The following is a 14,854-nucleotide window of genomic DNA, read 5'->3' as shown; positions in this document are numbered from 1 at the left end:
ACTGTATAGAGCTTCTCCATCTTTGGCTGCAAAGAATATAATTTCAGTGCTGACCATCTGGTAATGTCCATGTGTAGAGTCTTCTCTTGTGTTGTTGGAAGAGGGTGTTTGCTATGACCACTGCATTTTCTTGGCAGAACTCTATTAGTCTTTGCCCTCCTTCATTCCATATTCCAAGGCCAAATTTGCCTGTTACTCCAGGTGTTTCTTGACTTCCTACTTTTGCATTCCAGTCCCCTATAATGAAAAGGACATCTTTTTTGGGTGTTAGTTCTAAAAGGTCTTGTAGGTCTTCATAGAACCATTCAACTTCAGCTTCTTCAGCGTTACTGCTTGGGGCATAGGCTTGGATCACCGTGGTATTGAATGGTTTGCCTTGGAAACGAACAGAGATCATTCTGTCGTTTTTCAGACTGCATCCAAGTACTGCATTTTGGACTCTTGTTGACCATGATGGCTACTCCATTTCTTCTGAGGGATTCCTGCCCGCAGTAGTAGATATAATGGTCATCTGAGTTAAATTCACCCATTCCAGTCCATTTTAGTTCTCTGATTCCTAGAATGTTGACATTCACTCTTGCCATCTCTTGTTTGACTACTTCCAATTTGCCTTGATTCATGGACCTGACATTCCAGGTTCCTATGCAATATTGCTCTTTACAGCATTGGACCTTGCTTCTATCACCAGTCGCATCCACAACTGGGTGTTGTTTTTGCTTTGGTTCCATCCCTTCATTCTTTCTGGAGTTATTTTTCCACTGATCTCCAGTAGCATGTTGGGCACCTACCGACCTGGGGAGTTTCTCTTTCAGTATCCTATCATTTTGCCTTTTCATACTGTTCATGGGGTTCTCAAGGCAAGAATACTGAAGTGGTTTGCCATTCCCTTCTCCAGTGGACCACATTCTGTCAGATCTCTCCACCATGACCCACCTGTCTTGGGTTGTCCCACAGGCATGGCTTAGTTTCATTGAGTTAGACAAGGCTGTGGTCCTAGTGTGATTAGATTGACTAGTTTTCTGTGAGTATGGTTTCAGTGTGTCTGCCCTCTGATGCACTCTTGCAACACCCACCGTCTTACTTGGGTTTCTCTTACCTTGGGCGTGTGGTATCTCTTCACGGCTACTCCAACAAAGTGCAGCTGCTGCTCCTTACCTTGGACGAGGGGTATCTCCTCACCGCCGCCCTTCCTGACCTTCAATGTGGGATAGCTCCTCTAGGCCCTCCTGTGCCCATGCAGCCACCACTCCTTGGATGTAATCACCATACCTTAAACCTTCTTTCTGAGGCAGAAGTGCCTTTGAACTCCTTTGAGGCAGAGGTGATAATTAGTTAATTATTGTCTTAGACCCCTTTATTTTTTCGCTTTCTGTCTGATGTCACGTAAGGCATTTTCAAGCCCATGTGGAGGTAGCCATTTGATCTTGAGATGCTGATGTAATTTTTCAAGTAAGTTGCTTAGGGAAAGAAAGGTGGGTGGGTAACCATTAAAGGAAAGGAAATCTGAAGACAAGTGCCTTTTACAAGTGCTTGGCTGTTACTTGTCAATTTACATGTGGGTAAGTGGGAACAGTGCATAAATCCCTTGGTACCGTTCACTGATCTCTGTGGAGCAGTCAGGTGCTTAATTTCTAGTTTATTCTGCTACAGAAAAGCATTCTGAAACTAAGACTTTGATCTTGTCATTATAGTATTTGTATCTTTTAAAATACTGCTTCCACTCATACAATTCTGGTTCTTTCATGCTAAATACTTGAGCTCTTAAGTAAATAACACATTTACAAGATTTAAGAAGCAAGTTATGACAGGACTCACAGTGAAAGGTCTGTCTCTTGTCCTCATTGGCTCGTTTTCCATCCTTCCTGCCCCACCAACGGCAGTAGTCATCTTTGGTTAGTTTATTGTATCTCTTCCAACGTCTCTTTATGCACATCACAAGCAAATGTACTTCTCTTCTCTGTATTTTTACTTCTCTCTACCTTGTTAGGAAAGGTTGTAGGCACCATCACCTTTCTGCACCCTTGCCATTGCCAAGATGAGCTCGGACGTGTCTTAGTTCTTCATTTACAGCTGCCTGGGTGGCGCATGGCATTTTACATACTGTGAGTTTATCATTCAAATAGACTCAGCTGTAGACTTGCTGGGTCAAAGGTTCCTGTGTTTGTAATTTAGGGTAAATGTTGACAAGTTGCTTCCCGCCGACTTGGTGGTGATTTGCACATCCACATGCCATATCAAGACTGTCTGTTCCTCCTGGTCTCATCCCCAGCACTGGTTTATCAAACATGTTTGATCTCTGTCAGTCTGATGGATGAAATGTGGCTGTGAGGCTCGACATGTACTTCTTATGCTGAAGGAGGGGCAGCTTGGTTCGTGTTCACTGTCATTGTTAAACTAATGCTCTTTGAAGTAGGCCTGGTCTGAGCTGTTCTTGTCTCCTCCTGCTTTTCAAGGTTGACATTTTGTTTGACTGAATGGTATTTAGTAATATTAATCCAGTGTCCGTGTGGTGTCTTTATGTTTTTGAAGGCTTCGGCACATCTTCCTCATCTTCGAACACAGCAACCTCATCCTTCAAGTTTGGCATCCCATCACCCTCTTCTGGGCCCTCTCAGACGTTAGCCAACACTGGGAACTTTAAATTTGGAGATCAAGGAGGCTTCAAAATTGGCGTGTCATCAGATTTGGGGTCTGCAAACCCCTTGAGTGAAGGCTTCAAATTTTCTAAACCCATAGGAGATTTTAAATTTGGAGTTTCATCTGATTCTAAACCTGAAGAAGTCAAAAAAGACAGTAAAAATGACAGTAATTTTAAGTTTGGACTTTCTTCTGGTTTAAGCAATCCACCTCCTTTAGCTCCATTTCAGTTTGGGGTGTCTAGTCTTGGGCAGCAAGAAAAGAAAGAAGAACTGCCTAAATCCTCATCGACGGGCTTTAGCTTTGGTTCAGGTGTCATTAACCCTCCCCCCACTGCTGCTGCTGACACCGCGGTGACCTCTGAGAGCAAGAGTGGCTTCAGTTTTGGAACCACAGACACCAAGAGTGTCTCTGTGGCTCCTTTCACGTGTCAGACTTCAGAAGCAAAAAAGGAAGAAACGCCTGCTACCAAAGGAGGGTTCGCTTTTGGCAGCGTGGACCCTACCCCTCTGCCGTCAGCCTCATTATTTGTTTTGGGAAGGACAGAAGAGAAACAGCAAGAGCCTGTCACTTCTACATCTCTCGTGTTTGGGAAGAAAGCTGACAATGAAGAGCCGAAGTGCCCACCGGTGTTTTCCTTTGGGAATTCAGAGCAAACCAAAGACGAGGGCTCTTCCAAGTCAACCTTCAGTTTCAGTGTGGTGAAACCATCTGAAAAGGAATCCGAGCAGCCAGCAAAGCCCGCTTTTGCTTTTGGCGCTCAAACCAGTACTGCAGCTGGTAAGCATTAAACCTTTTTTTTTTTTTTTTAACAAGGTGTCGACAAATGCAGCAAGTCAAGGGATGGTTTACACTGGACATAGTTGAGAGAGTCCCAGTCACAGAACTCTGGGAAGGCGTAGAGGACTTTCAGTTTTAACTGCTCCGTACCACCCCTGCCATCCCCTCCTCCACCCTCCGTGATTCTGACGAAGTTATCTGCATGTCTGACTTTGAGAGATGTAGCTCTGATGGAAAGCCCACAGTATTTGCATATTTGTCTGTGACTTTTTCCCTTCTGTTTGAGCTTTTAAAATCAGAATTGACACACACTATTCAGGAAGATAAGCTCAGGAAATACTTTCTAATAAAATCTTTATGTACAGGCCTTCATATACAAATAGCAATAGCCAGTCTTCAGCTGGCATTCGAGGAACATAGACAACAAATACAATAAATCCCTGAGAAATAGAGGTGGATTTGAAAACTAAAATCACGAAGAAAAAAATAGCATTTTTAAAAGTAAAAAAAAAAAAAAATAATTGGTGAAATAAAATCACTGTGTGGACTGAGTAGCAGGAAAAAAAAAAAACGGCTGATAATCGGATTAGTGAACTAGAGTTTCCCAGAACACAATGTAAAAGAACAGATTGATCTAAGCCGTACCCACAAGTTCCATTGGAATAGGAGTGCCTAGAAGATGAGGACATTATGAAGGAAATATCAAAGAAGCGACAGGAGAAAATTTCCCACATGTAAAGAAAGACACTGGTCTTAAAAACGACGTGTTCACTGTGAAGGACCAGTGAAATTTTAGAACATGAGGGCCAAAATCCTGAATGCTTTCAGAGAAAAGAGTTTGCCACAAATAGATTATCAGATTAGCATCAGACTTCTCATTTGTAACATGGAATGCTAAAAACAGTAGAGCACTGACCTCAAAATGCAAAAATGGTCTTGAGAATTCTGTTAACCAGTCAAATACTCTCAGACTCTAAGAGCAACATACAGATGTTTTTCAGACAAGCAAAGAATCAAAAGTTGAATACCTATGAACACTTTTGAATAATAAATTGGAAACACAAGAAAATGAAAAATTAACCTGAAAATATTTGTATGGAATTCAGCACCTAGGTATGAGCAGTTTTTATCTATAAAATTTTACTTAAATTGAAAAACACCCTTCAAAGAAAGCAAAAACTAAATTATCCATTATTATTTAGAAGGAATAAAAATGAGATAGGGTCTAATCAAATTTAATCCTAGTATCACTATACTATTTCCATTGAAACATACATTTTAAACATCCTATTAAGCAACTTGAAAGTGACCTGTTACTACATTTACTGTCAATTATACTGGTGCCCATACTGCAGTGTGACCAGCCCTGGCTAGTAGATAGTGTTGGAATTGAGATATTATTGGAACAAGTCTTTTTAAAAAGTCTTCTACTAAAGGTACCTGGATTCAGGGTCACCATATACAAAATCAATAGCTTTCCTCCAAATCAAAAGTGAATAGTTTGGTAGCATATCCCATGTATATTTTCTAACAGTTCCAATTAGTGTTTTATAATATCAGCAGAACCTGCAATGTGGTAAATGAGAGAACATAAAAGAGGTATTTTACACTTGTTCCTGAGTGAATATCCTTTCCTCTCCACCTCACCCCCAACAGAATTTCAGTTCTTGGGGGAATCTTTGTGAGCTTAAGTGAAAATAATTCTAAAAATTCATATGGAAGGGAAATCTTAAATTGTGGAGAGAAAGGCTGACATACTGTCAGGTTTGCCCTACTGATATCCAGCGATACTATAAGGCTGCAATATCTGACAGTCTAGCAACGGTAGCTGTAGAGGTTTGGAAGTTTAGTATGTTGCAGAGTTACAAATAAGTGAGCAGACTAGGGTGCACTAGTCTGGACAGCCAATTCAGATAGTGGTGTTCAGTGAGATTTGGATTTAAGGAGTATTTAAAAATATATGTATATTTTGCAAATACACATATTTTATATATATATATGAATAGTTTTATGTGTTTGACTACATCAAAATTTAACAAATTTCCACTCGATGAACTAATTTATATTAAAATCTTAACGATTCTCAGAGAAGGCAAATAGTACCCCACTCCAGTACTCTTGCCTGGAAAATCCCATGGACACGGGAGCCTGGTAGGCTGCAGTCCATGGGGTCGCTAAGAGTCAGACACGACTGAGCGACTTCACTTTCACTCTTCACTTTTATGCATTGGAGAAGGAAATGGCAACCCATTCCAGTGTTCTTTCCTTGAGAGTCCCAGGGATGGAGGAGCCTGGTGGGCTGCTGTCTATGGGGTCACACAGAGTTGGACACGACAAGCGATTTAGCAGCAGCAGTAATAATTCTATTTTCTAATGGACTCTTAAGATTTTGGGGTAGGAAAAAAAATGCTTTCTGTTATTACTTGTTCTTAAAGAATTTTGTTTCTTAATCTCCATCTTACAGATCAAGGTGTGGCCAAGCCAGTTTTTAATTTCTTGAACAGCAGTTCCTCTAATTCAAGTGCACCAGCCACTTCAGTTGGTGGTGGCATGTTTGGTAGTTCCACCTCATCCTCCAGCGCGCCTGTGGCTGCCTTTGTGTTTGGACAGGCCAGCAATCCCGTGAGCAGCTCTGCCTTTGGAAATGCTGCCGAATCTAGTACATCTCAGTCTTTGCTATTTTCTCAAGAGAGCAAACCAGCAACCACATCAAGCACGGGTACAGCTGTCACCCCATTTGTCTTCGGTACAGGAGCCAGCAGTAATAATACTGCAACCTCTGGCTTCAACTTTGGAGCTACAACCACATCTAGCTCTGCAGGTATGTTTTAAAAAGACAAATACATGTTGTAGTTGAATTGGCTTTCATTATAAGTAGATGAACTCTCAGCATATAATATCATAAGAAAGCATGGCTGCATTTAGGTCATCTCTAGCTGGGATGTTGTAATTACTCAATGTGGAATGAAGTACATTTTGAGTTTAATGTAATTCCAGACCACAGCCTTGTCTAACTCAGTGAAACTAAGCCATGCCGGGAGGGCCACCCAGGATGGGCAGGTTGTGGTGGAGAGGTCTGACACAGTGTGGTCCACTGGAGAAGGGAATGGGGAATGGCAAACCACTTCAGTATTCTTGCCTTGAGAACCCCATGAACAGTATGAAAAGGCAAAATGATAGGATACTGAAAGGGGAACTCCCCGGGTCAGTAGGTGCCCAGTATGCTACTGGAGATCAGTGGAGAAATAACTCCAGAAAGAATGATGAGATGGAGCCAAAGCAAAAACGATACCCACTTGTGGATATGACTGGTGATAGAAGTAAGGTCCAATGCTGTAAAGAGCAATATTGCATAGGAACCTGGAATGTCAGGTCCATGAATTAAGGCAAATTGGAAGTGGTCAAACAGAAGATGGAAAGAGTGAACGTCGACATTCTAGGAATCAGAGAACTAAAATGGACTGGAATGGGTGAATTTAACTCAGATGACCATTATATCTACTACTGTGGGCAGGAATCCCTTAGAAGAAATGGAGTAGCCATCATGGTCAACCAAAGAGTCTGAGATGCAGTACTTGGATGCAGTCTGAAAAACGACAGAATGATCTCTGTTCGTTTCCGAGGCAAACCATTCAATATCATGGTGATCCAAGCCTTTGCCCCAAGCAGTAATGCTGAAGAAGCTGAAGTTGAACAGTTCTATGAAGACCTACAAGACCTTTTAGAACTAACACCCAAAAAAGATGTCCTTTTCATTATAGGGGACTGGAATGCAAAAGTAGGAAGTCAAGAAACACCTGGAGTAACAGGCAAATTTGGCCTTGAGTACGAAATGAAGCAGGGCAAAGGCTAATAGAGTTTTGCCAAGAGAACGCACTGGTCATAGCAAACACCCTCTTCCAACAACACAAGAGAAGACTCTACACATGGACATCACCAGATGGTCAACACTGAAATCAGATTGATTATATTCTTTGCAGCCAAAGATGGAGAAGCTCTATACAGTCAGCAAAAACAAGACTGGGAACTGACTGGCTCAGATCATGAACTCCTTATTGCCAAATTCAGACTTAAATTGAAGAAAGTAGGGAAAACCACTAGACCATTCAGGTATGACCTAAATCAAATCCCTTATGATTATACAGTGAAAATGAGAAATAGATTTAAGGGACTAGATCTGATAGATTGCCTGTGAATTATGGATGGAGGTTCGTGACATTGTACAGGAGACAGGGATCAAGACCATCCTCATGGAAAAGAAATGCAAAAAAGCAAAATGGCTGTCTGGGGAGGTCTGACAAATAGCTGTGAAAAGAAGAGAAACGAAAAGTAAAGATATTCCCATCTGAATGCAGAGTTCCAAAGAATAGCAAGGAGAGATAAGAAAGGCTTCCTCAGCGATCAATGCAAAGAAATAGAGGAAAACAACAGAATGGGAAAGACTAGGGATCTCTTCAAGAAAATCAGAGATACCAAGGGAACATTCCATGCAAATATGGGCTCGATAAAGGACAGAAATGGTATGGACCTAACAGAAGCACAAGATATTAAGAAGAGGTGGCAAGAATACACAGGAGAACTACAAAAAAGAGCTTCACGACCCAGATAATCATGATGGTGTGATCACTGACCTAGAGCCAGACATCCTGGAATGTGAAGTCAAGTGGGCCTTAGAAAGCATCACTATGAGCGAAGCTAGTGGAGGTGATGGAATTCCATTTGAGCTATTTCAAATCCTGAAAGATAATGCTTTGAAAGTGCTACGCTGAATATGCCAGCAAATTTGGAAAACTCAGCAGCGGCCACAGGACTGGAAAAGGTCAGTTTTCATTCCAATCCCAAAGAAAAGCAATTCCAAAGAATGCTCAGACTACTGCACAGTTGCACTCATCTCACATGCTAGTAAAGTAATGCTCAAAATTCTCCAAGCCAGGCTTCAGCAATATGTGAACCGTGAACTTCCAGATGTTCAAGCTGGTTTTAGAAAAGGCAGAGAAACCAGAGATCAAATTGCCAACATCCGCTGGATCATGGAAAGAGCAAGAGAGTTCCAGAAAAACATCTATTTCTGCTTTATTGACTATGCCAAAGCCTTTGGTGTGGATCACAATAAACTGTGGGAAATTCTGAAAGAGATGGGAATACCAGACCACCTGATCTGCCTCTTGAGAAATTTGTATGCAGGTCAGGAAGCAACAGTTAGAACTGAACATGGAACAACAGACTGGTTCCAAATAGGAAAAGGAGTACATCAAGGCTGTATATTGTCACCTACCTTACTTAACTTATATGCAGAGTACATCATGAGAAACGCTGGGCTGGAAGAAGCACAAGCTGGAATCAAGATTGCTGGGTGAAATATCAATAACCTCGGATATGCAGATGACACCACCCTTAACGGCAGAAAGTGAAGAGGAACTCAAAAGCCTCTTGATGAAAGTGAAAGAGGAGAGTGAAAAAGTTGGCTTTAAAGCTCAACATTCAGAAAACGAAGATCATGGCATCCGGTCCCATCACTTCATGGGAAATAGATGGGGAAAGAATGGGAACAGTGTCAGACTTTATTTTTCTGGGCTCCAAAATCACTGCAGATGGTGACTGCAGCCATGAAATTAAAAGACACTTGCTCCTTGGAAGGAAAGTTACGACCAACCTAGATAGCATATTGAAAAGCAGAGACATTACTCTGCCAACAAAGGTCCGTCTAGTCAAGGCTATGGTTTTTCCAGTGGTCATATATGGATGTGAGAGTTGGACTGTGAAGAAAGCTGAGCACCGAAGAATTGTTGCTTTTGAACTGTGGTGTTGGACTGCAAGGAGGTCCAACCAATCCATTCTAAAGGCGATCAGTCCTGGGTGTTCATTGGAAGGACTGATGCTGAAGCTGAAACTTCAGTACTTTGGCCAGCTCATGCGAAGAGTTGACTCATTGGAAAAGACCCTGATGCTGGGAGGGATTGCGGGCAGGAGGAGAAGGGAATGACAGAGGATGAGATGGCTGGATGGCATCACCGACTCAATGTACCTGAGTTTGGGTGAACTCCGGGAGTTGGTGATGGACAGGGAAGCCTGGCGTGCTGCGATTCATGGGGTCGCAAGGTTTCAGACACAACTGAGCCAGTGAACTGAACAAAACTCTTGGAAGCGATTTTCTCATCTGATTAGGAGTGTAATCTTTAGTTTGTTCAACTGTTTTTTTTTTTAATGTTGTAAATAACCAGACACTGAAGATTATTTTATTAGACGTTAGTCCTCTTCATGCAGTGGATGCATGATCACGTAATAGTCAGTACTTGCACTATGTTGCTTTTCTGATAGGAGATCAGTAGTTTTGGCTGCAAGATAGGAATCTTGTTAATTGAAGTTTTTTTAATGGATTCTTATGGTTTTACTAAATAATGGTAGCAAGCATTGTATTTTCTTCATCAGTAATTCAAAACTTGTCCTGATAAGATCTGCTCAGCAAGGTAAGAGTCTGCAGAGAATCTTGATATGTGCATTTCAGTTTACAAAGATTTCTTGAGGATTGTCTCCTGTTCAGCCATCCGTGCTGATTGAAGTGTGTCTCTGGGTCTCTAGGATCCTCCTTTGTGTTTGGCACTGGAGCTTCAGCACCTTCTGCCAGCCCAGCGTTTGGTGCTAACCAGACCCCAACATTTGGACAAAGTCAAGGTGCCAGCCAGCCTAACCCCCCAGGTTTTGGATCTATATCATCTTCAGGGGCATTATTTTCTGCTGGTTCTCAGCCTGCACCACCTACTTTTGGGACAGTGTCAAGCAGTGGACAGCCTCCTGTGTTTGGACAGCAGCCTGGTCAGTCTGCATTTGGCTCTGGGACAGCTCCTAATCCCAGTAAGTATGTAGTAATGGTGTAGTTTGTATCCCTATTTGAGTTTTGTATGTCTTCAGTACAATTTTTTTTCCTTTGAATTTTGAAACCATGCATGTCTCTTTTCTTCAGTCTCTTGTACTTGGCAGAATAGAGACGTGTATGTTTAGTTTTACCTATAAACATCATTCCCAACTCTTTTCCCAACACAGTTAAGCACTCTCGTTTTGTTTTGTTTTTTTAAACAAGGCAGGTGCAGTTTTTAAATAACTTCCTGGTTTATTGTGTATTCGTGTGTTCGTGTATTTGTTTGGCTGTGCTGCATCTGGGCTGCACTCAGGCTTTCTCCAGTTGCAGCGAACAGAGGCTGCTCTGCAGTGCACGGCCTTCTCACCGCAGTGGCTTCTGGCGCTGTGGAGCACAGGCTCTAGAGTGCGGGCTTGTTCCATGGCACATGGTAACTTCCCGGACCAGGGATTGTGTCCCCTGCATTGGCAGGTGGATTCTGAACCACTGGACCGTCCGTATCCTGTTGATGAAAGTTTGAGTTGTTCTTAGCTGTCAGGACATGCAGCTCTGCATGCATCTTAGTGCATCAAAAATCATGCACACTCTGATGGGTGGTGCCAGTCACATCCTTCCAGCATTAAATGAACATCCTCCTATTTGGATGCTACTTGATTTCATTTTTTGTGAATTCTTTTTGTAATTTTTTTGGGGCCCTTATACTAATTGGTTGTTTTGCTTATTGATTTGTAGAAATTCTTCATGTATTTTGAATGTTAGTATTTTGTTAGTACATGTAGCAAAATTTCTCCTGTTCTGGACACATGATAATCATATTAATCAGGATTTAATGATTCCCAACCCCCTAATACAAAATTGAAGAGTTTAGCTCTCTTTCACACAGCTAACAATGCCTTCAGTCCTAATAGAGTGACACTGTGTGGTTAGACCACTGTGCTAAATATGCAAACACTGTACGATGTACTGTGACTTTCTTTCCTAGACAACATTTTGTTTTTCCTAGCATCAGTGATTTCTTCTCATGGTTAATATTTTCTTCTCCCATTTGTATATAACTATTTTCAGTTTTTTCAAATACTTTGGCTATTTCTCAGTATCTGAAATTTTACCACATAATTTTTTAAAGTTTTTTATTGGCTTTTATTTTTGCTTTTGTATTGATCTCGTTGATGGGCAGTGTTATGTAGTGTACAACATAGTGATCCACAATTTTTAAAGGTTATACTCCATTGATGGTTACTGTAAAATACTGGCCACCTTCCCCATGTTGTATAATATATCCTTGTAGCTTACATTATACAGAATGGTTTGTACCCCTAACCTCTCCCCTGTCTTGCCTCTTACCCCTTTCTTCTCACCGCTAACGACCAGAAGTTCTTTCTGTGTGTCTGTGAGTGTGTTGCCTTTTTGTTATATTCACTAGCTTGTTAGATTGTTCAGATTCCTCAGATAAATGATATCATACAAGTATTTGTCTTTCTCTGACTTATTTCACTTTGCATACTCCTTTCGAGCCCCTACGTGTTGTTGTAAATAGCAAAATTTCATTTTTTGTGTGTGTATGGTGGGATACTACTCGGCCCCGAAAAAGCACACACGCATACACACTGCTGCTGCTAAGTCGCTTCAGTCGTGTCCGACTCTGTGCGACCCCATAGACAGCAGCCCACCAGGCTCCCCGTCCCTGGGATTCTCCAGGCAAGAACACTGGGGTGCGTTGTTATTTTCTTCTCCAACACATACACACTGCATCTTCTTTATTCATTCATTTGTTGAGGGACACTTGGGTTGTTTCCTTATCTTGCTATAAACATTGATTGGGATGCGTGTATTGTTTGGAATTAATGTTTTGGGTTTTTTTTTTTTTTTTTTTTCATATGTACCCTGGAGTGAAATTGCTGGGTCATATGCTAGCTCTATTTTTAGTTTTTTGAGAAACTGCCTGTTTTGCAGTAATTAGTGGCTGCACCAGTTTACATTCCCACTGACAGTGTGTGGGGGTACTCTCTTCTCAACATCCATGCCAGCTTTTGGTATTTGTGTTCTTTTTGATGGTAGCTATTCTTACAGGTGTAAGGTGATACCTCATTGTGGTTTTAATTTGCATTCCTCTGATGTTCAGCATCTTTTCATGTTCCTGTTGACCATCTGGGTACCTTCTTCAGAAAAAAATGTTTATTCAAGTTTCTGCTCAGTTTTTGTTGGGTTGTTTGTTTTATTGATGTTATGTGAGCTGTTACATGTTTTGGATATTAACCCCTTGTTTATCATATCATTAGCAAATGTTTTCTCCCATTTTGATAGTCTCCTTTGTTGTGCAAAAGCGCTGAAGTCTAATTAGGTTCCATTTGTTTGTTTTTGCTTTAGGAGACTGATCCAGAAAAATATTGCTACAATTTATGTCAGAGTTTTCTGCCTTTGTTTTCTTCAAGTTTTATGGTTTCTGGTCTTATATTTAGGTCTTATGTTTTTGTATATGGTGTGAGAAAACATGCTGATTTCACGTTTTTACGTGTAGCTATCTGATTTTCCCAGCAGCACTTACTGGGGTGACACTCTTTTCTCCATTACGTATTCCCGCCTCATGTGTCATATACTGCTGACCACTAGTGTGTGGGCTCGTTTCTGGGCTCTGTTGTGTTCCTTTGGTCTGTGTGTCTGTTTTTGTATCTCTAGTGTGCTGTTTTGATGACTGTGGCTTTCTAGTGTAGTCTGAAGCCGGGATGCGTGACTGCTGCAGCTCTGTTCTTTTCTCAAGGTGGTTTTGGCCATGTGGGTCTTTTGTGTTTCCGTACAAATTTAAAAATTACTAGGGATTCCCTGGCAGTCCAATGGCTAAGGCTTCACTTTCCAGTGTAGCAGGCGTGGGTTCGATCCCTGGTTGCGGAGCTTAAATCCCATGTGCCTTGCAGCCAAAAAACAAAGCATTAAAAAAAGAAAAAGCAGCAGCAATATTGCAACAAATTTGATGGAAACTTTAAAAATGGTCCATATTAAAAAAAATCTTAAAAATATTAGTTCTGTGAATAATGTTGTGGGTATGGGTATTTTGATAGGGGTTGCATTGAATCTATAGATTGCTGTGTGTAGTATGGCCCTTTTAACAATATTAGTTTTTCCAGTCCACAAACTTAGTATATCTTTCCCTCCGTGTTGTCTGCAGTTTCTTTCATCAATATCTTATGGTTTTGTGAGTACAGATGTTTTCCCTCCTTAGGTAGGTTTATTCTTAGGTATTTTACTCTTTTTGATGTGATGATGAATGGGATTGTTTCCTTAATTTCTCTTTCTGATAGTTCATTGTTAGTGTATAGAAATGTAGCAGATTTCTGTATGTTAATTTTGACTGTGCAGCTTTACTTAATTCATTGATGAGCTCTAGTAGTTTCCCGGTGGTGTCTTTAGGGTTTTCTCTGTATAGTATGTCATCTGCAAACTGACAGTTTCACTTCTTCCTTTATAATTTGGATTCCTTTTATTTCCTTTTCTTCTCTGATTGACTTCCAAAACTATGTTGAATAAAAGTGGTGAGAAGGGGCATCCTTGTCCTGTTCCTGATCTTAGAGGAAATACTTCCTGTTTAATATGTTCACAATGGGCTTGTCAAAATGGCCTTTATTTTGTCAAGGTATGTTCCATCTATGCCCACTTTCTGGAGTTTTTAACATAAATGGATGTTGAATTTTGTCAAAAATATTTTCTATTGAGATGATCATGTTGTTTTATTCTTCAGTCTTTGATGTGTATCACATTGGTCTGTGAATATTGAACAGTTATTGCATCTCTGGGTATCATGGTATATATTTCTTTTAATGTATTGTTGGATTCAGTTTGCTAATACTTCGTTGAGGATTTTTGCATTGATGTTCATCATTGATACTGGCTTGTAATTCTTTTCCTGTGATATCTTTGTCTGATTTTGGTGTCAAGGTGATGCTAGTCACCATTCTAATGACCATTCTAATGGAGTTCCCTTTAGCTTCCTCTTAAAGGAATCTGTTTCCTGAGTGTCATGTGTTTTTCCTCCTTATGCCCTTGTTTTGGGAGAATACATCTTCCCATGATTTCTTAAGGACACAGGGAAGAAAAGTTTGAGACCTTATATTTCTGGAAAGATCTTTATTCTGCCCCCATGTTGGGTAAGATTTTGGTTGAATATATATTTAGAATGGAAGTCACTTTTTTTTTTTTTTTTTTTTTTTTTATGATTTTGAGGGCATTTTCCCATTGTGGATGTTCTAGCTCCCAGAATTAGTTGCTCTTGAAGTATCTTTATTTTTGCTTTTGATCTGTTTTTCTTTCTGGAGTATCATTATTTTTTTTGCCTCCAGTGTTCTGCTTATGAGGGTGTTCCTTGGTCTGAATCCATTTTTATCCTTGGATAATGTTGGGAAGGCAGTGTGTCCTATTTATTATAAATTTCTTTCATGGGAATTTTCTTGAATTATTTCTTGGGAGATTTTGCGCCTCATTCTTTTTTATCTTCCGTTTTTTCTCTTTTTCTCCCACTTTTTGTTGTGTTTCCTGGGAAGATTTTCTCAGTTTTATCTTGAAACACACCTGTTGAGATTTTACTTCTGC

The 14,854-nt window shown here is 40.6% G+C and overlaps 1 protein-coding gene across 1 annotated transcript in view; it reads left to right on the top strand.

Annotated features, from left to right (window-relative positions):
* Window positions 1-14,854, top strand: part of NUP153 (nucleoporin 153) — a 71,330-nt gene that overhangs the window by 52,590 nt on the left and 3,886 nt on the right. The window contains exons 18-20 of the mRNA XM_070361020.1: window positions 2,530-3,417; window positions 5,882-6,238; window positions 9,997-10,269. Coding sequence (XP_070217121.1) covers window positions 2,530-3,417; window positions 5,882-6,238; window positions 9,997-10,269 — 1,518 coding nt within the window. The remainder of the gene's footprint in view (window positions 1-2,529; window positions 3,418-5,881; window positions 6,239-9,996; window positions 10,270-14,854) is intronic.

Source organism: Bos mutus, chromosome 23 (genome assembly GCF_027580195.1).
Source record: "Bos mutus isolate GX-2022 chromosome 23, NWIPB_WYAK_1.1, whole genome shotgun sequence".
Taxonomy (NCBI): Eukaryota; Metazoa; Chordata; class Mammalia; order Artiodactyla; family Bovidae; genus Bos; species Bos mutus.
The sequence above is the reverse complement of the archived record's forward strand: the minus strand, read 5'-3'. Positions and strand labels throughout refer to the sequence as shown.